General features: G+C 48.4%; 3 protein-coding genes across 8 annotated transcripts in view; 1 reads left to right on the forward strand and 2 right to left on the reverse strand.

Moving 5' to 3' along the window:
* Positions 1 to 87: 87 nt before the first annotated feature.
* LOC307218319 (von Willebrand factor C domain-containing protein 2-like) lies at positions 88 to 4,593 on the reverse strand. Its single transcript, XM_079980576.1, has 3 exons — positions 4,040 to 4,593; positions 1,306 to 1,435; positions 88 to 762 (listed from the first exon to the last, which is right to left on the reverse strand). The coding sequence occupies exons 1-3, from the start codon at positions 4,397 to 4,399 to the stop codon at positions 578 to 580; spliced, it is 675 nt and encodes a 224-aa protein (XP_079836702.1). The 5' UTR covers positions 4,400 to 4,593; the 3' UTR covers positions 88 to 577.
* Positions 4,594 to 5,004: 411 nt separating this feature from the next.
* CCDC24 (coiled-coil domain containing 24) lies at positions 5,005 to 16,786 on the forward strand. 3 transcript variants are annotated; one of them, XM_079980491.1, is made up of 9 exons: positions 5,005 to 5,234; positions 6,616 to 6,776; positions 8,918 to 9,102; positions 10,845 to 10,952; positions 12,805 to 12,891; positions 13,875 to 13,929; positions 15,208 to 15,277; positions 15,487 to 15,607; positions 15,999 to 16,786. In XM_079980491.1, the coding sequence occupies exons 2-9, from the start codon at positions 6,621 to 6,623 to the stop codon at positions 16,366 to 16,368; spliced, it is 1,152 nt and encodes a 383-aa protein (XP_079836617.1). In that variant the 5' UTR covers positions 5,005 to 5,234; positions 6,616 to 6,620; the 3' UTR covers positions 16,369 to 16,786. The 3 variants fall into 3 exon arrangements, with proteins under 3 accessions (XP_079836617.1, XP_079836615.1, XP_079836616.1); XM_079980489.1 differs by having other exon boundaries at positions 5,009 to 5,234; positions 6,589 to 6,776; XM_079980490.1 differs by having other exon boundaries at positions 5,158 to 5,260; positions 6,589 to 6,776.
* Positions 16,737 to 25,196, reverse strand: part of SLC6A9 (solute carrier family 6 member 9) — a 54,680-nt gene continuing 46,220 nt past the window's right edge. For all 4 annotated transcript variants that reach the window (XM_079980357.1, XM_079980356.1, XM_079980355.1 and 1 more), the window contains 9 exons: positions 24,456 to 24,588; positions 23,581 to 23,715; positions 23,306 to 23,409; positions 22,341 to 22,578; positions 21,416 to 21,550; positions 21,209 to 21,308; positions 19,760 to 19,860; positions 19,234 to 19,404; positions 16,737 to 19,126 (listed from right to left, as the gene is read on the reverse strand). In XM_079980357.1, the coding sequence (XP_079836483.1) occupies positions 18,908 to 19,126; positions 19,234 to 19,404; positions 19,760 to 19,860; positions 21,209 to 21,308; positions 21,416 to 21,550; positions 22,341 to 22,578; positions 23,306 to 23,409; positions 23,581 to 23,715; positions 24,456 to 24,588 (1,336 nt within the window). In that variant the 3' untranslated portion in view covers positions 16,737 to 18,907. The remainder of the gene's footprint in view (positions 19,127 to 19,233; positions 19,405 to 19,759; positions 19,861 to 21,208; positions 21,309 to 21,415; positions 21,551 to 22,340; positions 22,579 to 23,305; positions 23,410 to 23,580; positions 23,716 to 24,455; positions 24,589 to 25,196) is intronic.

Genomic DNA, 25,196 nt, shown 5'->3' on the forward strand with positions numbered 1-25,196 from the left:
CCAACATGTTTGTTTAAAGCAGGGACTGGGTTTTCTGGCCCAGGAAACTCTGGGCGTAGTTACTCAGCCCAGAAGACAAGAGAGAACTATTCTACAAGGTTCTTTTATTGATGCTCACACACAGAGAAAAACTGTTAAATAGTAGCAAAAGATGCTATGTTTAGTTGAAGCTGGAGTGGGAATGTGGTGGTGGTTGGTGGGTGATTCCCTAAATCATATGGGGAACCTCTAGCTCTCAAGATGTGGCTAAATTATTCCTAACCATTAGCCATGCTGGCTACAGCTGATGGGAGCTGGGAGTCCAACTATATCTGAATGGCCACAGGTTGCCCACCCATCCTAAATAAAACGGGCTTTCTCATATGAGCTACTCCCCTGTGTAATAGCTCCAGACATTGTCAAGGGAAAGGGGGTAGATCTGGAAAGGGGTCTACGACTGGCAATTGCTTATGTGTATGGTTGAAGGAGTTGGGCCAGGGCTGGGTGTAAGGGCACACTAGGGCTTGTCTGGGTAAGCAGAAGCCTTGCAGGTGCTGAAGAATGGCTGGCCCAGGAATTGTTTCGTGTTTGGAGCAGCTCAGGTGTGATGTGCACCTGTAGCCCGGCATCCCCGTAGCCGCTCGCATTTAGCTAAGCGGTTTCCTTCCCAGTAACCAGCGTCCTGGCCATCATGACAGCGGCAACGGGTGCAGGGCCCCACCCATATGCTCTCCCCAGCAGGAATTATGCGTCGCTGGCTCCCATCCACGTAGCAGTTGGGCCCTGTGGAGAGACATGTCCATGTATTAGAGTCTGCCATTGTTTGCAGAAGTCTCATCATGACTTTTAGAAGCAGAAATGGCAAGCAGTTTAAGAGTACATGTGTGGGTGGGGGCAACCCAGCTAGATGGGCGGGGTATAAATAATAAAATTATAAATTATTATTTCTCCAGCCTTGCACCCCTATCCTCTACCGGAAGCTCACCTAGTGCCTGTTCGTCCACAGGTTCTGTGCTACAGGCTGCTTTTGTACAGGAGGACATTTTTCATTTTTGGGGGAGCCCCTCTTCTAACACTAGGGGCAAACACCTGCCAAATCCTTCAAGATGAGGTGGGGGCTACCAGGTGTCCCACCATCATTTCTAAGTAGGAGGCTTCCTGTTCAGTTAAGCAACCTTGTGTCTGGTCAGCTTGGCCCAATTCCTCTCACTTCCCTGCTCCAGTAGACAGGGGCCCTGAACAGCGAGGGAGACAAAGTTCTCTCCCCCTTCTGGACAGCTTGAAGTGGAACACTTGTCCCTTGCTGTGAAGGTGTTTCTTTCTCACCGTCCTCACAGGTGGGGCAGCAGTGGCCCTTCTCGTAGACTGGATTGACACAGGGCGGAGGGGCGCAGTCTGCCACTAGGCAACGAGCGATGCCATCTAAGTCACAGGTACACTGCTCACACTCTGAGGGCTGTGAGAGACAAATGTTGGTCAATAGAGCAAGGCAGCTTTACGTGGACAGCACACGGTTATGATGATGATGATGCAGCTCCAGAACTATTTTGCATCAGTGGTGCAGAAGCTTCTTATTTTCTGAGAATTGCATTCCCTTGGGAATCTGTTCAGAATTGCATGCCAGTGGTGTGCTGGTCCAGAGTCAAAGTGGGTAGGGCACCTCCTCTGCTACTCTGTTTCCCTCCCCCTTTTCCTCCTAATGAAATTAGGCTGAGAGAAATAGGTTACCCATCCACCCCACACCACCAGGTTGCAGAATTGACTGGATTTTGCAGTTCCAGAATGAATTAGTCATGTCTTCTGTCTGTAACTTGCAAAAAGAGGTGTGTGTATGCAAGCAGGTGGGAAACTCATGCCTCAGATACTTAATTGGATTAGGCTCCTGGCTGCATCTTTGCTTACCTGTATCTGTGCTTTAAGTTTCAGGGAAGGGGGTGATCACAAAAGAAATATAAGGCCCATCATCTTCCTTTTTTTGTAATGTGTGAAGAAGCATTCCAAACTGAATGCATAGCCATGGCAGTACTGGGATTATACCATCAGATGGCACTATCAACCAAGAATTGATAGATAATGAGGGAGGAAAAGCTTCTGTCGCAATCTCCCTTGATTTTGTGTATCTTGTCAGCTCTGGCCAACTCAAGATTACTCTCAAATAATCATGCGGCTGGCCACTGGGGAAACTGACTGGTCATAAGAAAATGTTGAATAGAGAAAACTGTGAGTGAGTGAGAGATTGTCCCCAGTAGCACAGAACCATCAAGGATCCCAATATGCTAAAAAGGGCCATGAATGTGTTTTGGAACCCATTAACCAATCAAGCTCCTCCTTAAAATATCCAGTAAAGGATACTGAAGTCATTTTCAGCACCTCACCTCTCATTCGCCTTCTCACTTGCAAAACATGAGGTAATTCTAGCCAAGCCACATGCTTTTGTTCTCTGCCCTAAGGGGAAAGTTCCAAGATTCTACCTTCTGTCAAATTCCCTCCCTCCTGAATTAATAGATTGGTTGTCTGATTTCACACCTTCAGGGTGGGTGATGATAAAGACTGGGCTCCACTGAAGTTCAAGTGGTTGCAAATAAAAACATTGGTCACTTGTTCTAGATCACTCGTCACAATACTTTAAAATAACAAAGCTGGAAGATGGCATCAACATTTAACACCAAAAATCATATCTTAATGATGTAATTGTCCATGATCATCTTTATAACACCAGGGAAGGAGATTGCACAACTTCACTGGCAAGTTGATATCTTGTTCTTACTACAAACCTACAGTACAAAGGAAAGTGTTTACCCTTCCTAATTACAGAACTTTTCTCTCTCTAGATCTACAGCACTTGTCTTGCTTGTAAGCAAATGCAAGATAACCTAGTTCCAGGAGGTGCTGGGAAGCAGCCCTAAATTACTGTAGCCACAACCCAGATGTTCTGGACCTAGAGCAAAATGGCCATCCCTAGTAAAGAACTGAGAAGCTTTGGCTGAGCAAAGTATTTTAGGGCAAGTTAGGCCCCAGCTAAATGGTTCTGGATAATCAAAAGCTTGCTTGCTATTATATGATATTTTGGTTGGCCATAATAAAGTTATTATTTGGGGGGAAATTATGGCTCAATATGGCTTTGCAGAAAGCATTTACTTTCTGTGTACCTTTCAATAGAATTTTGTGTTTGGGTAAATGGGACAGGCCAAGAGATAAGTCATCAAACAGACACACAATAATTTGGTGTTTAGCTAACAGACAATTCACCTAGGAAGAACCCCACTGCCCATTCTTTGACTATATGTAGCAACTGGTCCTTTCTTCATCAATACACTTATTTTTTGCAAACACTCAATTCATGCTATCCAAAGAGGCATGGAGCCCAGGAATGGAGGGCTTTGATCTTCCACCTGCAGCCTCAGGGCCAGAATTTGACTCCCTTCGGCTAGTGCAGGCGTAGTGCCAAAAATACTCCTTTCCGAACCCACCCTCAATTGTCCAAGTCAGCCATGCTAGAGATTGTTTGGTCTGACTCAAGTCCTAAAATAAACTACACACATTTTTGGCAGCAACAGACAATAGCCAGAAGCAAGGTCTGAACAGGTCAATGTCAGGCCTAAGAAATGGATGAAAATGAAATTCAATTAGTCAAAGGATGCTCAGCTAGGTACTACAGCCAATAAAATTGCCTTCTGAATTATTGGTTTTATGGGAACATCTTAAGAGCACCTCCAGCTTCATAGAGCACTTTTGATTTGGTGCTTCTCGCCCACTTTGGAAAAAATGCAATTTATTAGTTTTGTTTGTATTTTCTTTTGCTTCAGCCAGTAATGAACAAACTATAAAAACACAGCGTTCCTGCTTCCAGTCTCTTACTCTCCTGCCTAGGCCTCCCTTTCAGAACAAGATTTAAGAAACAGAAGGGACTGCTTGAGATTCTTTTTCAGGAGCGTTCGCTTTTTCTCCTGCTTTTGAATATCCTCACTTTGCCCATCCATCACCTATTCATCCCTGCCCACCTCGCTCTAGATTCCTTCTCATGCCACCCCTTTGCCTAATTCTCCCTTGAATGCCTTACCTGGAAATGCTGCCCCAGCTCATACACTTGTCCACGGTGCTCACAGCCAACCCTTTCGCAGCGTGGGCAGCAGTCGCTGGGGTAGTGGCTGACGTGAATGCAGGCAGGTGGCAGAGCGGTGCAGTCCGTGCGGGCGCAGGCGGGCCCCTCCGCTGTGCACTCGCACTGGGTGCAGTGGTCACTGTCCAGGAAATACCACTCCCCAACATAGTACAGGCTCCCGTTGGCATCGCACGTGGTCACTGGCCCTGCCAGTCCTGGGATGGGCACCAGAGTCAGCAGCAGCAGCAGCAGCAGCGCTAAGCTCAGCTGTGCCAACGGAAAGGGCATCGCTGAACTCGAGGGACAGATGCCGGGCATGGGAGTTGGCGAGAGGGAGGAGCAGAGCAGCAGCAGCAGCAGCAGTAGGGAAGCGAAGCGGAGGAGAGCTGGCGGGGAAAGAGGGCATCCAGCCCGCTCCAATGCCGCCCGCGAGGTCCCGCCGGGAGGTTGCCTGCTGAAGCTGCGTCTAAGAACCGCCCTGGCGTGCCTCGGCCTTTGTGCAGCCGCCGCCCGGCCCGGTCCGCCCCTTCTTGCAACCCGAGCCCGCCCAGGGGCACAGCACCCCCTCCCCAACGGAGCGGGCGGGACCGGGGCGGTGGGAGGGACCTGGCCCCCTATCTGCACCTCAGGAAAAGCCTGCTAAGAAAAGTCCGCTGTGCTCCCTCTCCAAACCCCTCGAACACTCATCCGGGCAGCGAATGCTGCGTCTCCCCAGTTCCCAGTCTCCGCGGCCTCCAAAACACGCGCGGCGCTGGATCTCTCCCCCCCCCCTTTATTCCTAGGAACATTAATGGGCAAAGAAAGAAGTTTCTCAATACTGTACTGTTACCAAAGCGTAAAGCCAGTGGGACCCCTTCCGGATAAAAACTGGCCGACGTGTGGCTGCTCTTTACCTCCGACTGCTTGGGTGCAAGCGCGGGCGCACCAAGAGCTTCAACGCACACGCTTCCTTCCCCCGGGACCCCCGTCTCCACGCTCAACCGACATCCTGTCTGCCTCGTGGGCACGGCTCCTTTAAGAGGCGAGGCTTAACAGGAACGCGGCGGGGCGTTTCCATGGAGACGGCGGGTTTATATTCCAGAGAGTTAGAGGGTGGAGGGGGCTCGGATAGGGCAAGACGCCTGGCCCTCTGCCCCTCCGCCCGGTGTCGCAGGTGAGGGCTACCGCAGAGTTATGTCCGTGAGTCCGTAGGGAGTGAGGAAGTGTGGGGAGAGTAAAAGGTCTGGGGCGGAAGTGGGCTCGGTGGGCCGAGACGTAGGTGAGTTAAGCACTGGGGAGCAACTATGGGGAGGGATAATGGGCAATAGGTTACATTTGGGGCTATAAACAACTACCTGACATTCAGAAGACATCTGAAGGCAGTCCTGTTCAGGGAAGTTTTTAATGTGTGACATTTTAATGTATTTTTAATCTTTGTTGGAAGCCGCCCAGAATGGCTGGGGAAACCTAGCCAGATGGGCGGGGTACAAATAAATAATAATAATAATAATAATAATAATAATAATAATAATAATAATAATTACGATTAACGGGAATTAGTATGACTCTCGAGGTTAATGTGAGGGGATGAGTTTGGTATATGGAGAGCAAGAAAAATTATATGCTCTTATTCTCTGGTGGCCCACGTGGGAGAAAGGTGAGTGCAAGTAACATGATTTGTAGACAGTAGTGCAACTCGGGGGGAAAGTACAGAGCACCACAAAAATGGGGTGCCTCAAATGGCCATCTAGAGAGTGTCAGGTGATGGAATCAGGAACAAACGACCTGTGGCAGCACCTGGGCTGGCATGGGCATGTTGTGGTCTATTGGCGCTGATGGTAGTCACAGCGGCATCCTTGTTTTCTACAACAGTTTTAGTCAGAGGGTGGTTAGCCAGGCATGTACATGGCACTCAATTCTATTTTTTACTTTTATTTTCATCCTTGGTGCTCCCCCCCCCCCCAAATAAACGTATTTAACATCAGGGCAGCAGAAGCAAATTCCATTGTATTCCTGTAATGCTAGTGCTATGACTTAAGTGAGTTTAGAATGTGAAACTGTACATGCTCAGAGTATTTCACAACCATTTATCTATCGTGCTAATGTATCAGGAATGTAGGAGCAGTTATAAAACATGGGAATGGCTTAACTGACAACTGACAAATGTAATATGTGTAGCTGTCTAATGGGAGAGGGGTGTAAAACCATGGATGTGGCCAGGATTTTAGTTGGGGAGGGACAAAGTTGTTGAGCTTTTCTTGGGAAATCATGGGTGAAAATACTTCATAAATAGGATATTGCGGGGGGCCAGGCTTCTGTTGGGGGGGGGGCAGAACCTCAGATAATTGAATACTTTCAATGGTTTTCAATAATATTTGTGAATCTTGGGAGGACAGCAGCCCATGTGTAAAACCATTAAGTTCAGTGTCTAAAATTACCTAGGTGCACCACTGCATGTTGCACCAAGTAGTTGTGATGTGGAGCTTCTACTCACTGTCTCATTGGCACAATCTTTTTTTCCTTTAAAGCCTCATTTATCGTGGAATCGGATACAGCACCCATGTTGCCCTTGCCTGGTGCATCTGGGGAATCCTTGCAGTCCGTACCATCACTCTGGACAATGGTAGAGGAACAATTAGCACCCAGTGAGAGGCTTGAGGCGAAAGCTATCTTGGGTCATGGCCTTGTGGAACGGAGCTTGGAACTTCATGCTGAGGTTAAGTACCAAAATACTGGATCTCCTATTCAAAATGATTCACAAAAGAGCAGAACAAACAAACCACCTCTCTTACTACACAATTTAGAAGTGGCTGGTGACAAAGGGATATCTGAATAAAGCATCAAATCTAGGTCTTATCAGCTAAAGAGGCAGCACTAATTTTGTAAGGGGATTTGACTGATGAAAGGGCCCGCCTTTCATGTCTATAGATTGAGTGGCGTGGACAGTGCTAAAATTGAGTGGAGCTAAGGGAGGGCTTGGGCGGGACGCGGGTGGCGCTGTGGGTAAAAGCCTCAGCGCCTAGGGCTTGCCGATCGAAAGGTCGGCGGTTCGAATCCCCGCGGCGGGGTGCGCTCCCACTGCTCGGTCCCAGGGCCTGCCAACCTAGCAGTTCGAAAGCACCCCCGGGTGCAAGTAGATAAATAGGGACCACTTACTGGTGGGAAGGTAAACGGCGTTTCCGTGTGCTGCGCTGGCTCGCCAGATGCAGCTTTGTCACGCTGGCCACGTGACCCGGAAGTGTCTCCGGACAGCGCTGGCCCCCGGCCTCTTGAGTGAGATGGGCGCACAACCCCAGAGTCTGTCAAGACTGGCCCGTACGGGCAGGGGTACCTTTACCTTTAAGGGAGGGCTTATAAATTGTATTAAGCCCCCTTCCACTGGGCAATGGCCACTAGTTTTGGCATACATGCATTTTCATATAGAGTAGCATTCATGTGTATGATAATCTTGTATGGAGAAAACCTCTGGTTTGCCACTTACATCTGCTTTGAGTGCTGTTTAATTTAAGTGAAAGGAAAGCATATCTGAGAAGGCAAGTCAAGGAGGGGATAAAATATTGCAACCACCCCCTCCCTATTTGACAAGGTCCCCATTTGCCAGCTCCCAGCTCAGCTGGTTCCTAATGCTTGGCCAGAGCCCCTAATCCATGCTATTCCAGGCCCTTTGTTCTCCTCCAGCCATTCATGCCCTTTCTTTATTCAGCATGGTCCTGACTGCAGCTGAGAAGAACAGTAAACATCCCAGAGGCTTTTCACATGGTAATTGCCTTACCTCCTCCTGAAACCAGAAGAGCAAGCACAGCACACCCTGACAAGATGGCACCTTTTTCACTCTATCACTTCTTCATGTTAGAGCTTTGCTTGAGATCCAGCCCCCCCCATTGTGATTAGTGACCCCTCCCCAGCCTTTATGGGGTCTCTCACCTGGCTGTCTATTACTTCTTCATCACAAGCCTGATAAATGTAGCCCAGGTACTGCCTGTCTCCCTGCTGTGTTCTTGTATGTGTCCCCGCTCCCCTCCCCAATTGGATATCTGAGAGGCCGCCCAGGGAAGCAGCTGTACCATAAAGTTCCTCTTGTGGATGTGTGGGGCCAGAAAGGGAGTTCTGGCGCTCGCCTGCCTTACAAATATCCTGCAGATATTTTTGCGGCATGACCTTGACTTTCCTCATGGGGGGAGGGAGAGAATGATTGTGGGTGGGCTGTCTGCAGCTTTGCACCTTTTATGGAGTGTACAGACAGCAACAAAGTAGTGCCCTCTTGCCAGCTACATTGGAATGACAGTGTCCTGGCTGGTGTTCTTATCTTCTGCAGGCAACTTTGCCCACTTTCTGCAAAAGAGTTGTTTTTTTAAAACCTAAAAACTTCACTCTTAATCCTAAAATACACTTCACATAAACTAATAGCCTCATAGTCTGTTCCCAGTCTTTGGGGAGATGCAACATTTTACTGAATTTTAGTGTGCTCTCTCACACACTTATCACATTTGAGGCATCTTTTATTCCCTTGATGCATGACATACTTCCAGAAAGTTGTCAGTTCCCTGACTGTGGCCTTTATGAAATGTAATTGTCTACCATCAGGTGAGTAATTAACCCATGGCTAGGTATTGGTTTTCTTTTCTTGCAGGCAGGCACCTGGCTTGATTTCCAGGTGTGCAGAATAGCAATACTGGAATGGGAGTGCAACTTGTATTTTTAGGTTGTGTCAGTGCTTCATCATTTGGGGAGGTGGAGGGTGGGGGAAAGATTACTTTGAGAAAGTTACTGCAGTTTGTGTCAATGTGCACATGTGTGAATTTCTGCGTGTGGCAATGCACTGTCCCTAATGCAGTCCAACCCCTTCCCTATTTACAGGTGCGGACACTGTTGGAATTACATCAGGAGTTGCAGTCAGGCCGCCTTGGAGTGGAGCAAAGCCCACTGCAGGCGGATGACAGCTGGGCCTTGCTGGCAGCTCCCCCCCACCTCAAGGAGCTGGTGAGGGAGGAGATCCGCCTTCTTCTAATTGGCCTACAGCAGAAGGCATCGCAGGAGGGCAGGTACTGGAGATTGGAAGAGAAGGGACTTGAGAGAATTAAGGGCTGAGTTGAGGGGGAGCAGGTAGTAGGGATAGAAGAAAAGCAAGCAGAATATCTTAGGACCTGAAGCATATTTGATATAAAAATGAGCCCATTAGTTTCCAACTGATGTGGCTGGTGGTATTTATGTGTGCAGAATGGGTGAGTTTTATATCATCTTTGGGCCAAAGCAGTCTAGATTGAGGAAGCCATAACTATTTGTTATGAGAGGCTTAGAGTTTCATGGGACAAATCAGTTAGGAGGCTAGACAATAACCTGATTGTCTCTCTTAACAAGAACAGGATGAGGGAAACCTCTGATTCCACTCAGATATAAATAAGTCCAGTGCCACCTAGTGACTAAACTATATATTTACACTATTGACACAGTATTCTTTCTCCCTTTGCCTTCTAAGGGTGACTGTTCCAGAAATGCTTACTAGGAAATATCAGCTCCAGTGCAATTTAATTGGCAGTTCCAGTATAGTTTCAACATGATTGCCGCTCGGATGGCCAATGTCCAGCAAAAATAACCTGTACCAAACATATGTTTGCACCACACACCTCCATCTGTAACTTGCGCTCCCATTCAAGTGCAGCTTGTCAGTTTGTGTATCTCTCTAGTCTTTTTTATCTGTAGAATTAATTCCAGCCTTACATTCCCATTCTTTGGGTCTCAATAATATAACCTTTGTCATTCCCACTTAGCTCCCTTACATCATGCAGGAACTGCATTGCTGAGCGCCTCTATCAAGAATGCCAGTCCTGCTAGTGCGTTTGTTTTTTATGGTGTGTTCAGTCCATAGCCTGAGGCTGGGATTATGTCCCACCTCCAAGTTCAAAGTGAGCATTCATCCAAGTAAGCACTGGGATCAGCACCTGCTGGAACCCTTGCCTGAGGATTTGCTCCCTGCCTTAGCCCTGTGTAACCAATGAATAGCTCAGTGAAGGCACGGATTAGAACAGGCTGGCTAGTAAGGGATGAGCTCTCAAACTCCCCATGCTGGAGTTGTTTGTACCATGTTGCCATATCGGAGAATCCCTTCACACCCTTTAAACCTTTCTACTATCTCTCAGTCACAACCTGAAATTCTGCATTTGTTACTTACTTTCAAATAGCTCCCCTCTTGTTGAATTGACATGAGCACAGGTCATGGCTCCCTGTGTTCTGCCTAGAACTGGGTGGTCTAATAAATGGCCTGAGGGCTGCATGTAGCCCTCAAGGCCTGTTTTGTTGGCACGGGCAACATTTGACACCCTCCCCAGCCCTCATGCTGCCTTCCCAAAGCCAGATAAGCAAGACACTAGGCTTAGGGAAGGAGGTGTAAAGGATCTGGCAGGGTCCTAAAGTCCTCCTGTCTCCTACCCAAAGCCCAATTACTGCTTCCCTGGAGTGCTCTAGGACCCTCCCAAAGCCTGTTGTCTCACTTAGCTGGCTTTGGGAAGGCAGGGCAAGGACTGGGGGGTGGCATCAGATTTTTGCCTCAGTCTCCCCACTGCACAATACAGTATGTGTTCTGTTGGTTCTGTGTCAAACTACTTTTGTGGTCTACCTTGGTATGGAAAATTGGACCTCACTGGGCTCTTTAGTCCAGCTTGTTTTTCCTTTTAGGCTTCTATTCATTCCAGCTACTGGGTGGTTTTGTGACCCAGCACTGCCACCAACTGGTCTTCTCTTGTCCTTGTCAGCCCAAAGACATACAGCTATGTTTTCTGCTTCACAGGAACCAAGATTGTGCCATCGCTAAATACAGCCCTCATGTGGTCACCTTTGCACTGAAGGCAAATGCTGGCAATAGTCAGTCTTCATCTGGGAGCAGTGCCCTAATCAGGTAAGACTGAAGGAAGCTGCAGCCTCCACACAATGAGCTTCTGGGCTGTGACTTGTTCTTACCCGGAACACCATGAACTGTATCACCACAGGAGGTCTCAGAATCCAGGACTGATTTTGTCTGTAGGAAGCCTAACACCACAGAGTGCCATATGCCATAGACTTAGAAACCTAGCAGCGATAGGTTCTTTTTGCATCTATGGGCAGTTTGGGGCTGATCACTATTATCCCATTTGATGCTTATACAAGTTCCAGGAGCGGGGTCTTGCAATGAGTTGGCCTCCCTGCTGGTTTCAGTCCCATTGTGGCATTAATCTAGAAATGTGTTTGTATTATTTATATAGATATGCATATTATGCATATGTAGAATTAGCAATGGTGTGCCCACTTAAATTATAAGTCTCCATTTTGGATAGAACCTTAATGTTAAGTCAGAGAGGCTGTGAAATGACAGACTCAGCCAGCAAAGATGGGGCAATATCAATGGGGTGGGGTGGGGAGACTCACTGAGCAAGCAGAAATCTTTGTGCAGGGCTTCCACTGACAGTGATGTAGGTGAATCCCACCCCTAGTATGTTTTCCTTTTATATCTAGTTGAAGAAACCAAGAGCAGGTTGGTATGCGAAGGTACAGTCTCTCAAACATCTTGGTGAGGTTCCTGGGCATATCAGCTCCAGTTTCTGTGGTGTTAAGTACCACCTGTAGGTGAGTTTCAGAATGAGTTCCCTTCTTTTGGCTGATATGGACTTAAAGGGAGGTATAGACCACATTCTAGTCCATTGGGTGGGGTTAATTTCATAGCCTATATCATGCTCCCATTGTTCTTTGATTGCATCAGTGTTGTGGGGATTTACTTTAGTTTGTTTTGGAGAAATGGGTGTGCTGTTGTGGGGATGTTTTCGATGGTATCCCCATGAATTTTTGTTCCTCTGCAGTTATGGTTGGCATGGTCAGCCCTGTTAGGAATCTTCTGATTTCCTGTTCAGGTGGGTTGTGGGAGGTGTATAGGTTGGCATAAAATTCTGAGGTTATTTCTTTGGTGGTGGATGTTAACGCAACCGTCTTTTATAGTGACACAGTATATACTTGTTTTGAGTGATTCCCCCCCCCCCTCGCATCTGTTTGCTAATAGTCTGGAGTTCTTCCCTCCATATTCGTAAAAGCATTGTTTAGGGTATAGGATGTTAATCATTGTTTTATTGATTTCTGGAGAGTCAATTTCCCTTCTTTTTTGTTCTATGAATTTAAGGAGTTTTTTTGGCTTCTGTTTGTTTGTAGTGTGATGACAAGGTTGAAATGTCTTGTTCTAATTTACCAATTTTTGAGGAAGTTTGTTTTTTAAGGGATGTCCTCTCCTTTATGTAAGCTCCTCTGATGACCACTTTCATTGTGTCCCAGAGAAGGGGGGTTGCAATGTTGTCTACATCGTTGTCCTTAAAGTAGTTTTGGAGAGTTTTCAAGAGACTCTCTAGGTAGTTTGTTTGTGGTTAGGATGGGGCTGAAGGACCATGATTGGGTAGTTTATGCTTCCTCTCCTGTTAGGAGGGTTGCTTCTACTGGGGCATGGTCTGTGATTTTAATGTTCTGTGTCTGAGTCCTAAGAAGCATGCTAGTTCGGTTTGATGAATCCCTGTCCTGTGACAGCCATACAGAGAGGATGGGAGTACAACTCATTGAAAGAGACTAGGGGTCCTGGAAAGAAAATGACTGACATCCCCAACCAAATTCTGTTACCTGATCCTTGTGCCAGTGTCCCATTCAAGCTTTGTTTAGTGCAGGAATGCCCAGTTGCAGGCATCAAGCCCGTCTGGCCACAGGAAAATGCAAGTCTCACCCAATTTCTGTTTCCTTAGGCCATTATTCTCCAGAACCGCTAATCTGGAATCCTTCTGTAATAAACTGAATATTGCCCATATCAGTGAGGTAGCCTCTCAACTTCGGTAAGTTTTTGCTCTATTAGGTTTTTTATTTGCACAAATATTGTAAGAGGGAAGAAGGCACAAGAGGGTTACAGGTATCCGTTGCAGGTGTCTGGAAGGCAGATATAACAGAAGACCTTGTGTCTGAGAACAGTAAACTCACTGCAGAGACAGAAGGGAAGCTGGGGATGGCATTGTGTGAAAATGTGTGCAGATGGACCCAAGCAGCTTGTATTCTACCTTCTAACTCTCCCCATCATCTGTCTCCCAGTCTGGCCTATACCACAATCATGAAGACAAGGAGGGGCAAGAGTCTCTTTCCAAACTTCCTCAGGGTACAGATATAATTTTTATGGCACATTTTGCTCTGTGTAATTGCAAGGAGTGAAGCAGATGAAACAACAGTTGTGGCAGAACTTGGTGGGAAGGGCATAGCATAAAAAGGTGGGAACCTCAAGAGAAGGTCAAGAAGCAACACAGGAGTGTGGTGTCTAAGCCATACATAGTCTTGGCTTCCAGTGCAGTCTCCAGTGGGGAACACACAAAGGGCTTTGTAAAGATTCTTCCATCTTGTGCCACTGGGCATCCTGCAAATTCCAGGCAGTATGTACAGTTATTGAAGGGAGCTTGCTAAAGTCCACCCTCAGAAATGCCAGAAAGTGTTCACCAGCCAGGAACTTGGGGAACTCTGAATAAGGAGAGCAGCAGAGTACAAAACAAGGTTTAGAAACACTGTCAGCATTAGAGATACTTGTGCCTAGTTACGAACTGCTTCAAAGTAGCGTGGTTTTCTCTTCTCATCCCTAGCAACATGAGCTGCCATTGCAAGCAGATGGTGGCTATCCTCACATCTAACTTTCATTTGAATTGCCAGCCCCTACATTGGGAACGTAAACAAAAAGTGAGGAAGATGTGGAGACACCAAGTCTGCAATGCTGGCAATTGCTTTCTGTCCCAAATGTATCACCTCCTTTGGGTCTCACTGGCTGTACTATTTTTTCTAGAACCTTGCTAGAGGATGAGTGCTGTGATCTGGAAAGATACATCCCCTATTTACAGGTAAGGGCTGAACCCTTCTCATCTCAAGGAGGGTCTCTAGGGTTCCTCATAAGCAGCGTTTCTCCCATGCGCTTCCAAGCATCTGCTTCAAGTTTTGGTCAATAGGTCTGTGAGACTGGTTTTTGTTGCAGCTTGGGTGGAGCATCTGCGGCAACATTTCCTCAGCCCTTCTAGACTATTGTGTAAGAACAGAGGCAAGGCTCTGTGGGATCTGACCAAAGCCCCATCTAGTCTAGCACCCTGTTCTCACAGATGCTTATAGTAAATTTGCATGCAGGATATCTCCACGGCAAGTCATCTAAGTTGGCACCCATCCCTATATCTCATGGGGGCAAATTCCATAGTTACTTTTGTTTGTCCTGAATGTTGCAACCATCTTCTTCATTGGATGGACCCAAGTTCTAGTATTACCGCTCTCATGTCTTCCTTCCTGCCCACGTACATAGGAGCTTGATCTCAGAGCTGTACCTACAAAGCTGTTCCCATGGCTATGGCAGCCTGGGTTAGAACAGAGTGTGGGCAGGCCTTGGGTCAGAACTCTTGAGAGGAGTGACAAGGGTGTTTGGCTTCCATACCAGTTCTATAACTGCCCAAATAGCTAGCTTTTTTGTTTCCTTCCCAAATCTGGGGGACAGGGAGGGGCTGAGGAGTCAGTGGCAGGAAAACTGTTATGATGATTTGGATGTGAAAACACCATTACATTGGGCTGCAGGACTGCTGCAAGGGTACTTCCTGTCACCAGTGTCTGATGATTATTATTATTTATTAAAAACACACCTTTGCAGCAGTACACCCATAGTGCTGAGAGCTGCCAAGTTATGAAATCACAGTGACTTGTGACTGTGGAATCAGGGTCAAAAGAATTGTAGAACTGCAGTTGGAATGATCATCTAATCCCAATGAATCTGCTCCAACCTCCAACAATGTAGGCTACCCACTGCTAGAGCATCCCTGAGAAGTGGCCATTTAGCCTCTGCTTAAAAACCTCTAACAAATGAGAGCCTATTAAGTCAGCCCACTATTTTCCAGAAGAATATGAAAAGAGCATCATCAGCTGAAGGGACTGGATATGCTGGTGCCTCTCCATTAGCTTTCTGCAGTGACTGGGGCAACTAGAAGGCTGGGAGGTAAAGTAAGGTATTTAATACGGGAAGACATTCCAACACGAGGAAAACTTGTAAGCAGAGACATGTACATCTTTAAGAGAAATGGTATAGTTAAAGGAGCAGCTTCTTTCTTCAGTGTTGTGTTTCCTATAGCATTTTTCATGTTCCACAGTGCCAACTGGAGGAGGCGCATCAGCATGCTACAGAGCTGCTAGAGGCAACACATGAACCCACCATGGCTGGTATGCAGAACCCGAGTCTCGGATAAGGCCAGGCTGGGAATTGGGGAAGGGATGCAGCATCATGGTGCCTATAGCCATCATCTTTAGGCAGGTGTTGCCAAGGAGTGGCGTTTGCAGTGGGGCATGGTCTCTTTGTGAGTGCCAGCCCCAATGCTCTTCATGATTGTTGCTTCCCCCAACCCCCATGAAATAGGGTCTTCTCTCCACAGAATTACAAGAGGAGAAGCGCACCATGGAACGGGATTTGCAGCTAAGCCAGCCTAAGCCAGGCACCAGCCCTTCCCTGATGTCGAAACATCTTGGGAGTAGCAGCTACCAGCCGCAATTCAGGTGGGCTTGCAAGCACCAAAGCTATGATACCATGAAGCTGCATAATATTATAACTGAGGGGTAGCTGTTAAACTGGCGCCTGCAGCAGAGAGGTGCAACCCATAGTTCAGGGTTGGTTTATTATTCTATGGCAGGGGTCACCAACGCAGTGCCCTCCAAGTGGGGCTGTTGGGAGTCTAACATCTAGAGGGGGCATCTTGTTGGCTTTTTGTGCTGTATGGTCTCTAGCATACCTGCCATATTTTAAGTAAAAATTCTGGAGTTTGTTGTGCGTAGGACCCATTAGTTCTGCTGGTAGTGACTAAGGCTTTTCTCTCCTTGATGCTTTACATGGAAAGATGCTTGGTCAACACCTCCTGCTTCTTGGTAACCCCTTCCTTTCCTTTCGCAGTGGCTTGAGAGGCTCAGCAAAAGGACCAAGCTTTGGAGAGATCAGTCCTGCTTCTTCACCAACTCTCAGAGATCAGGCTTCTCCTTTATGCCATCAGGCACTACCCTGGCGGGGCCACTCAGCACGAGGGTCCTATGGATGGCCGCAGCGAGATGGTGAGGAACCCAACCATGCCAGGAAGGACAATGATGTTCTGTTGCCCAGACCTGTGCTGCCAGTGCCTCTGAAAGGGGGCAGGATTGCTTCAGCCTGTGGGCTGGCAGTAGCAGGGTTGGACCATGTCTTCCACCCCACGCCTCCTACAGAGCCATGCCCAGTGCCCCGCTTCTGCCCTCGCACTCGGCTGCTGCGATGCAAAGGACCCAGCTAGGGAATGGAGAGCTGCCGCCTTCCCTTAAGTACCCCATTTCCCGCTCCCATGCTGCAGAGTCTTCAAGGGACCTAGCCCTGCAGCATCCTGTGCCTCAAGAGTTGCTGCGGTTGCCTTTTGCTCATCCTTGTGAACAGGGTCAATGGGATTCCAGGGAAAGCGAAAAGGCAAAGAAATGCATACACACAACCTCCCCCAACCCATGAATGCAGATAAACTACTTGCAAGTGGGACCCATGCCAGTGAGATGCTTCTTCTCCTTCTTGTCCACAACACAGGACAGTGGGCCTTGTGGCAGTGAGGCTGTGAACCCAACCCCACACCTTCCACATACCTCCACGCACACCAAAGAACTGTACCACCCAAGGTTCAGGAATATAAATTTCATTAAAATCTATCAGACTTTAAAAATCTACAACTGGAAGAGTCACAGTATGGGAGACGCGTCACAATTATTGCTATGAACAATGAGGCGGCAATGCTAGCTGCCGCCTTCGACACAGGAGGAAAGGACAGACACGGAACCATGCATTAAATAGTGCAGCCTCGGCGCAGAGGAGGGAAGGTCTGGGGGCTTGCGGCTTAGGGCAAAAGTACCATCATGGCATGGAGCCATCTGTCCCCCCTCTCCCTCTTAACTGCTCACGATGCAGACGTTTGGCACTTGAACGCTGGCTGCTATGCCCATGCCACCGGCTGGAGCAGGTACCACGTGGGTAGGAGCCAGGTGTGCCCTTGCTGTTGGCACCATGGCTACACCGCAGCAATCGTGCACGGCTGGGAGCTGAGGGGTGCCCCCCGACATGCACTGTTTGGCATTGGTTAAGTGAATTGGCATCGGGGTACAAGACAGGATTGTGGCTGCCGGGGTCTCCTGTCTCCTCCACCCAGGCGTTTCTAGGGGGTAAAGTGCAGGCAGCAACACTGACATGGAAACACGGGACGGTGAGGCCGGAAGACGGAACCATAAGTACCTCCTACCCATCTGAGGCAGCACAGGCCCTGCTTTGTGTTAGGGAGAAAAGCCTTGGAGCTGGAGACGGGGCTGGTGCCTATGGCCAACTTCTCCAAAGCTTCACCATGAAGCTAGCAGCTTCTGCCCCCACCACTAGTGGAGAAGTGGGCCACATGGAACCCAGGCCTGGCCAGGATAGCCTTTAGGGAAGCTTGTGCTTTTGCTCTGTGTGTGTGTGTCTTTCCCACCTGCAATGGTGTGGGCAGGACATGGCACATCATCTGCTCTTAGCACCATGGTTGGCTCTGTCCCTTTCCCTGTGGGATAGGGCAGAGCTAGGTCCCAATGGTCTCTTACCTTTGTGGAGACCCCATTCAAATTAATTTATTCCCTTTAGGGGAAGAGTGTAGAAAAGTGCTTCAGAATAACAGGCTTGGGGGAGCATCCAGAAGATGCTGTCTAGACCAGGAATGCACACCTGGGCAAAATCTGTCCAGTGGGCTGCATGTGCTGCCCAGAGTCTGTGGTGCTGCCCAAGATGTCTATCATGGTAATACGGTGCATCCAGCCTCTCAGCTGTTGCTTTTTCTATTTGTGAGAGATGCTGTTTGCTTATGTTTCACTCTGCAGGTGTGCGATTCTGGATGGTGTGCAAATAAGGCTCAATATTAAGATCAGGAGGGAGACAAGTGCATATTTTTGTTCATGGAGTTGTGATCCTCCCATGCTCTTGCAACCCAATTAAAGAGAGCTCTCCTGCCCCCTACCCACCCACCCCAATCATTAACCTGCCAAATTCAATACATAGTTTCTAGCAGGAACGTTTCTTATCATGGGAGGCCATGGCGAGAAGTGCAAATTGGTAAGTGCTGGGGAAGCTAGCTTTCCTTTCCTAGGTGGGGAAGCTGGGAAGGTCTGTGCAGTGGTTGGGGGGGGGAGGTGCAGTCTTAAGTGCATCTCTGGAAAAGCCCTCGCAGGGGCAACAGCCTAGCTGAAGGCTGCCTAGCCTGTGGCCAAGCGATGCCTAGAATGTCAGGATTAACATTTACAATTAAAACCAACCCTCTTGCCCTCCCCCTCCCCCCACCCCAATCCCCCATTTGCTTATCTGTGGGGCCAGTCCCCAGGGCCCTGATCCAGGGCAGTATGGGGCATACCACCCCCAATAGATACCAGACCCCCTGGGCCCAGGTGCAGCTGCCAGAATCCACCCCCAAAGGGGTTGCTGAGCCAGCGAGGCTCCAACCGACCCTCCTCCTGGTGCCCTTTCCCAAGGCACCCCCAACGGTTCAGCCAGTGCACACCCTCCCCACCCCTGACCCTGGTCCTGGTTGCAAATTGGGGCCATCCGAACGTGACTGTAAACATGAGGGTTACAAGATGGCACGGGGGCACTAATGAGGTGGGTGGGGTTGGAACTCACAGCCCCTCCCCCAGAGTCCGGCGCAGCCCGGGAGCCAGGGCTCCCCCACCCAGTGGGGGGGCGCTGTCATATATCTGAGCAGAGTAGGGTTTGGAGAACCAGGGCAGGTGGGAGAGGGGAGGTGCAAGGAGGGCTCCCTGCCCTGCCTCCCAGGCTCATGTTCAGATCTTGGAGTCCTGGCTGTGGGTAGAGCCGTTGGTTCCCACGGTGATGGCAACAGCCACGCCAGCCTCGTCGCTCTTGGGCTTCTCGGGGTTCAGCAGCTGCACCTCCAGCTGGGACTCCGTGGAGGAGCTGAGTACTGGCGCATAGCGGCCTTTCCGGTGCTCCATAAGGGCTGGGCCCCACTCGCGGCTGGGACGGGTAGCGTTTTTCAAACGCTGCAGGGAGACAGGAGGCAAGGGAGCGGGTTAGTGGTTTCAAAGCCCTTGGCCATTGGGATCCAAGGCAGGGGGCGCTCGGCTAGCCTGCTCACGGACAGCCTCACCTGCATCAGCGAGTCCCCTTCTGAGCGCAACACGCAGAACACGGCATAGATGGGGATGCAGATGACCGACGAGAGCGCCATAAGGAAACCGATGGAGATGGCCCAGGTGGGGTACACATAGGTATTGTAGGAGATCGGTCGGTACTGGATCACTGTGAACACGAGGATGAACTGAGGAGAGAGGGGAAAGAAGACTGAGTGATACAAAGCCCAAGGGGAGCAAGGGGGGGAGGGGTGGCATCAGGCAACTGCCCTAATTCCACACCCTCCTGTCCTCCTTCATACTGGTTACGCTTATGCCCAATGTTACACTCACTGCATCTTTGGGAACCCCTCTTGCCTCTGCAGATGTGGTTCTTCCTCGTTGGTATTTCCCTTGTCTTCTTCCTTGGCACTGTTCTCTCCTGTACTGGTGCGCTACCTAACGTCTCCCCCCTCCCCCAACTCATATGTGAGTGGCTGTTCACAGTCCTCTCCCTCCCATTCTAGCCCCCTCTCACTGGGAGTGTTCTTGTCACACACTCACAAATATGATAACAGGAGAGATGAATCTCCAGCAGATTTGGAAGAAGATGGGTGGTGGGAAGCCCAGCATCATCTCAATGTCCTTGAAGTAGTTCCGGTGCCCTGTGTGAAGCAGAGGCAAAGGGTGGTCAGAGGAGTGGCATGAACCAGGGATGTTGTAACTGGGCACTAGGGCCAGTTGCAGGTTTCCATGGGCCCTGTTGTATGTAGTAGGGTGTCTGTGGGACTCCACATTGTAGATTGTGCACTTTCTCCCAGCGTGATGGGTCTCTCTTCCCACCCCACATCATGATTCCACAGATTTTCCCTGCTTTGACAGAGGAAGCAGAGCACCAGATAGTCAGTTGCCCCAGAGGTTCCAACTGCTTCATGGGAAAGGACCTGGATGAGACAACGGAGCTGAACCCTTGCACACAGCCAGTTCCAGGGTTGTGTTTCTTATGTGGGGTGGGAACTGGGCCCTCTAGTGGGCCAACTTCCACAGACAGCTAGGAGATACCCTTGTACTTTCCCACAATGCCCTTGGGTGCCTGATGTAGCTCTAGGGCACTGTGGGAAATGCAAAGACTTTCCCAGCTGGATAAATAGCTGTTTACAAGAGTGTCCACTCCTTAGGGTTTTAATTGTATTTACTGTTATTGTGTTTTTAATTGCTTTTAATTATTTTAAGTGTACATTGCCTTAAGACCAGTGGTTTAAGAAGGTGATCAATAAATTGTGGTGATGGGAGTGGTGGTGGTGATGATATAGTGCTGCCTGCAGTCCCAGCTGAAAGGCATAGAGGATCCAGAGCAGCCATCAGCATTGGTGGGCCAAGAAATAATCCTGAGGCCTCAGCAGTTGTCCAAGATTCCAGATGCTGACACCAGGCCTGCTCTTGCACAGTTTATTTTCCTAGCAACAAGCATTTCTCTCACTGGCGAATGGGAAATCAGGCCAGCATCTTGGACCTCAGCAAGTGCCTCACCAAACTGACCATTGGTAGAAGCCTTGTTGGACATGTTATCTTCAACAGAATCCGTATCGCCCTGCCTGAGCGACGTTACTCCTATATGGATTTGGGGACTAGGGAAAACATTGCCTTCATCGTTAGTCTGAAGAAACTAATCTATGGTGAAGGTTTCACAAGCCAAGAATGAGCAGAGGGTTTGCTGATTTCCCTCCAGAGGTACCACAGTCCCTTTTTCTTGTTGAATATAATTTATTCAATTTCCCTAACAATCCTAGGGTTCCTATCACACTGCAGACAGAAGGAAGATGTCTTGGTAGTCTTGACTACCAGTGAAAGGTTTTGTTGGATTGTGGAATACCCTGCCCAATTCTGATTGGGAATGCCAGTCGCTGCCCAGCTTATTCCTGACATAGCTTCTAAAAAGGACGAAGTGCAAACGGCCCATATCTTGACTCGCTACCCCAGAAGAAGCTTCCAGGCAACTCTCAGGATACTTACCATAGATGTACATGATAGAGACACACATGATGCACGAAATAACGACAAGTGAAAAGCTTGCTGCATAGTTGTCCATTAACAACAGCCAATAGATGCCAGCCTGGAGAATGGAGGGAAGGAAAGCTGTCAGTATGGGCAACACCTATTGCCTTCAGCTCAGTAAGGGCTGATTTCCCTAAGAAAGCCCCCTCTCCCTGTGCCCCATACCTGTGTAGTGAGTGGAACCCCTAGAAGAAAGCCCACTACAGCCACACCTAGAGTCACAAAGGTTTTCCGACGGATGATCCACTCATTTCCTATTTCATCCACAATGGCTGTGACCAGAGTCTCCAGGAGGCAGAACTAAGGAGAGAATTGACCAAGGAGAAACAGGACGTGAGGAATATTGAGATGGCTCCAACCTCTCCATCCACCCCCTTTAGCAACAGGGCCTGCTTCCTTCCTCCTCCACCTGAACCAGTTCTAATATACTTTCAGGGCGAGGATCTGGACTGTTTGAGATGTGACCCACAGCCTGTGATCAAAGATGCTTTCTTTGTTCTTTGGGACAACGTGGGCACAAATAACATTTTATATAACACCATTCTTATCTGTTCTTATTTTATCTGTAAGCCACATTGAGTCCCTGTCAGGGTAAAAGCTGTGATATAAATAAATGCATGAGGATGATAATAATAATAATTTTTTTTTAAAAAAATAATGTAACTTTTTTGTCTGCAGTAGGGATAGCCAAAGAGATACCTTTCAGATGTTGTTAGATTACAATTCTTACCATCGTTGACCATTGGCCATGTCACATGGGGCGGATGGGAAATTTGTAATCCAAAACATCTGGATGCAACCAGCTTGGCTACCTATCCCTAGTCCCTAAGCATGTGACTCAGCTCGTCCTTGCTCTACCCTGTCTGGAAAAAGGAGAATTCATTTCTGATGCAGTGCCCTGGGTGATTTCTGTCAAACCCTCCATCACCCAGTTCTGCAATGCCTCAGACACCAGTGCCCACTCTCACATATCCAGCCCTCCATTACTAAAGCACTCAAGTGCCCCAATTGCAAATGTGTCTGTTCTACATAGGTGCCTATACCCTCTCTCCCACCCCACAATATCTGATGGGTCAATTTCCATGATTACCTGTGTTCCCAGCCCCAGCAGGATGAGCATGAAGAAGAAGAGAACAGACCAAAGGGGCGAGATAGGAAGTAGTGTCAGTGCCTCTGGGTATGCCACGAAGGCCAAGCCAGGACCATGGTCAGCCACCTTGGAAACATCCACACCTAGATGATTGGCCATGAAACCAAGGATGGAGAAGATGACGAAGCCTGCATAGACACTTGTGGCGCAGTTGGTGATGCTGATGATGATGCTGTCCCTGTTGGAAGTGGGAGGACATGTCACATTATGAGACACCACGGAAAGGGTCAAAGAATGAGCCTTGGAGGTGGAGAGAAGGAGAGATTATTTCAGCCATGAAAAAATCATTGAATGAAGGAGGAAAAGGTCAAGCGAATGGTTTCATGGTATCTCATGTACTTTGTACTTCCTAAAGCTAAGCGCTTCTAGCTCTCAACAATATCACCAGAGACCCTCTGTAGAGCCCCAGATAAGCAGCTCTGATTTATGGAGGAACAAAAAAGCATAAGACACAAAATTTAAATTTTAAAAGGAGTAGGGAAAATCACCTCTTACTTCCCTTAACAAACTGTGGCTGACATATGTATGAGGTAACTAGTCCACCGTGTTTAATCCTGAACATATCCCCTATATTAGGGGTAGCTAATCTGTGGCCCTTGGAGTACATCATCCCTGACCATTGGCCATGCTGGCTGGGGCTGATGGGAGCTGGCGGTCAACAACGTCTGGAGGACCACAGGTTAGCCACCTTGCCCTATATGTTTTGTTAAGGCTCTGGTGATGAAATCAAGTCCCTAGACTTCACGGTTTCATGGAACAACTTGAAAATGGGCAGCATCTAAAATTGAGCACCTCAAAATGGAAGGGGTGCACCTCCCTATAGACACCTTCCAGAGACAAGAACTATGCCACGCCAACAAATAGTTTCAACATCCTTTCTGGATTGCTTATAGAATGAATCTTACCTGTAGCAGTTGTTGTGGAACTTGTTATATGATGCCATGGTGATAAGTCCACCCCAGGCACAGCCCAATGAATAGAAGATCTGGGAAGCCGCATCTCCCCATACCTACGAAAGACAAGGAAAGGGCATTACCAGCAAAGCTCCTTGCCTAGTTTACACAAGCCCCCAAACTCCTATGGTAAGGAGGGGAGGGGAAGAGGTGGTGTGATCATGAAATCCCAGAGATCATGTCCCAGGGGCAACAGCTCAAGACTACCAGGCATTCCACACAAGTACCTTTGCATCAAGAATTTTGTCCCACTGCGGTGTCAGATAGTACATGATCCCGGTAACGGCTCCTTCAAGGGTTATCCCCCGCACAAATAAGATTGTCAGCACCACGTACGGGAAGGTTGCCGTGAAATACACAACCTGGGAGTCAATAGGAAAGTTGGATGAGAACATTAGAAGAGTCAGCTGGATCAGGCCAATGGCATCCTGTCCAGTGTTCTGTTGTCACTGCGGCCACTCAGATGCTTGTGGGAAACCTTCAAGCAGGACCCGAGCACAAGAGCACTCTATCTGCCTATGGTTTCCAGCAACTGAACAAAGATGTCTTCTTCCCCAGAAAACTTAGTTTCATCACTGTGTCAGTCGCAACAGGCTTGCAACTTAACTTTTACTCCCCGTCCTGCTCTTAAGGAAAACTTGCCACTGTTGCTACTGCTATTGTTGAATGTTTCTTTAGTACAACATTTCTCAAACTTGCATCTCCAGCTGTTGTTGGACTATAGTTCCCATCATCTCAGACCACTGGTCCTGCTAGCTAGGGATGGTGGGAGTTGTAGGCCCACAGCAGCAGGAGACCCAAGTGAGGAACACTGCTTTAGTACCAACAGTCTGTTAGGCAGCATGATTTTTCTGCCTATGTCATGAATCCGTGTCCCCTGCTTAGTCAAGGTCTAAGCACTGGGCACACAGCTCAGCCTCTTCCTAAGGATCTAGAAGGGCAATTCTGAAGTAAACGTTTCTCACAAGCAACTCGTTAGGCCTGGATAAGAGAGGAGGGGTAGACTGTTCACAGGCATTGGGTAGGCCATGTTGGAGGGCCAGAGAGGTCATTGTGCTTTGGGTTTCCATGGAGACGTTAGAAGAGAAGGAACACTACTTGCTTTTCCTGAGGACTTGACACCCTTGATGAGGCAGAGGAAGACGACGACCCAAGAGACGCCCAGACAACCCAGAAGAGGGAGCCGTACTTCGCCCAGGTTCCCAATGTCATCTGACAGCTTCAGCACATACCGCCTGGGGTAGAAGACAGCAGCACAAACCAGAGTTCATATGTGCTCCAGAAAACACACACCCAACCAATCTGCACCTGCCCAACCTGCCCCCACCCAAAGGTCCAACCCCAGACATTAGGGCTGCTGACATTGCCAGGAGTGACAGCCTATTATGTTAAATGCTGGCGTAATGGCCTTATGACATTAGCTGCTTTGATCAAACAGTTGAAAATCGGAGATAGGAACCTGTGCATAAGTAAGCAAGCGAGCAAGCAAGTGAATGCACACAATTTAGCACTAGCCTCAAGGTTTTGGTTATTTCTAGACCACTTGCATCATGAGACTTAGAAAAAGAAAAAAAATATCACAAGCATCTCTCAGATTCCTATGGGAACAGTCCATTTATAACCCTCCTCACAATATAAGAAACATTTTGGGGCCCGACTGGAGCTGAGGTCAATCAGAAGATGAATATAAAAATAATCCTCAACATATATTCTGTTCCAATATTGTAATTCAAAAGGCAAAATACACAGGATGGTTTTGAACTTTTAAAGTGAAAATGCTGCAGGCTCATATTCACACCTACTATCTCCATCCCTTGGCTCAGCAATAAAGAGCCTGCCTTCT

The sequence above is a fragment of the Podarcis cretensis genome, assembly GCF_951804945.1.
Source record: "Podarcis cretensis genome assembly, chromosome: 6".
Taxonomy (NCBI): Eukaryota; Metazoa; Chordata; class Lepidosauria; order Squamata; family Lacertidae; genus Podarcis; species Podarcis cretensis.

What these genes read in the sequence shown, in the direction of transcription:
- LOC307218319 (XM_079980576.1), bottom strand. Translation starts at nt 4,399, where the DNA reads ATGCCCGGCATCTGTCCCTCGAGTTCAGCGATGCCCTTTCCGTTGGCA. An exon ending in AGCTGGGGCAGCATTTCCAG is followed by an intron (nt 1,436 to 4,039) that starts GTAAGGCATTCA and finishes TGTCTCTCACAG; the next exon opens with CCCTCAGAGTGTGAGCAGTG. An exon ending in CTGCCCCACCTGTGAGGACG is followed by an intron (nt 763 to 1,305) that starts GTGAGAAAGAAA and finishes GTCTCTCCACAG; the next exon opens with GGCCCAACTGCTACGTGGAT.
- CCDC24 (XM_079980491.1), top strand. Translation starts at nt 6,621, where the DNA reads ATGTTGCCCTTGCCTGGTGCATCTGGGGAATCCTTGCAGTCCGTACCA. An exon ending in GCTTGGAACTTCATGCTGAG is followed by an intron (nt 6,777 to 8,917) that starts GTTAAGTACCAA and finishes CCCTATTTACAG; the next exon opens with GTGCGGACACTGTTGGAATT. An exon ending in GGGAGCAGTGCCCTAATCAG is followed by an intron (nt 10,953 to 12,804) that starts GTAAGACTGAAG and finishes CTGTTTCCTTAG; the next exon opens with GCCATTATTCTCCAGAACCG.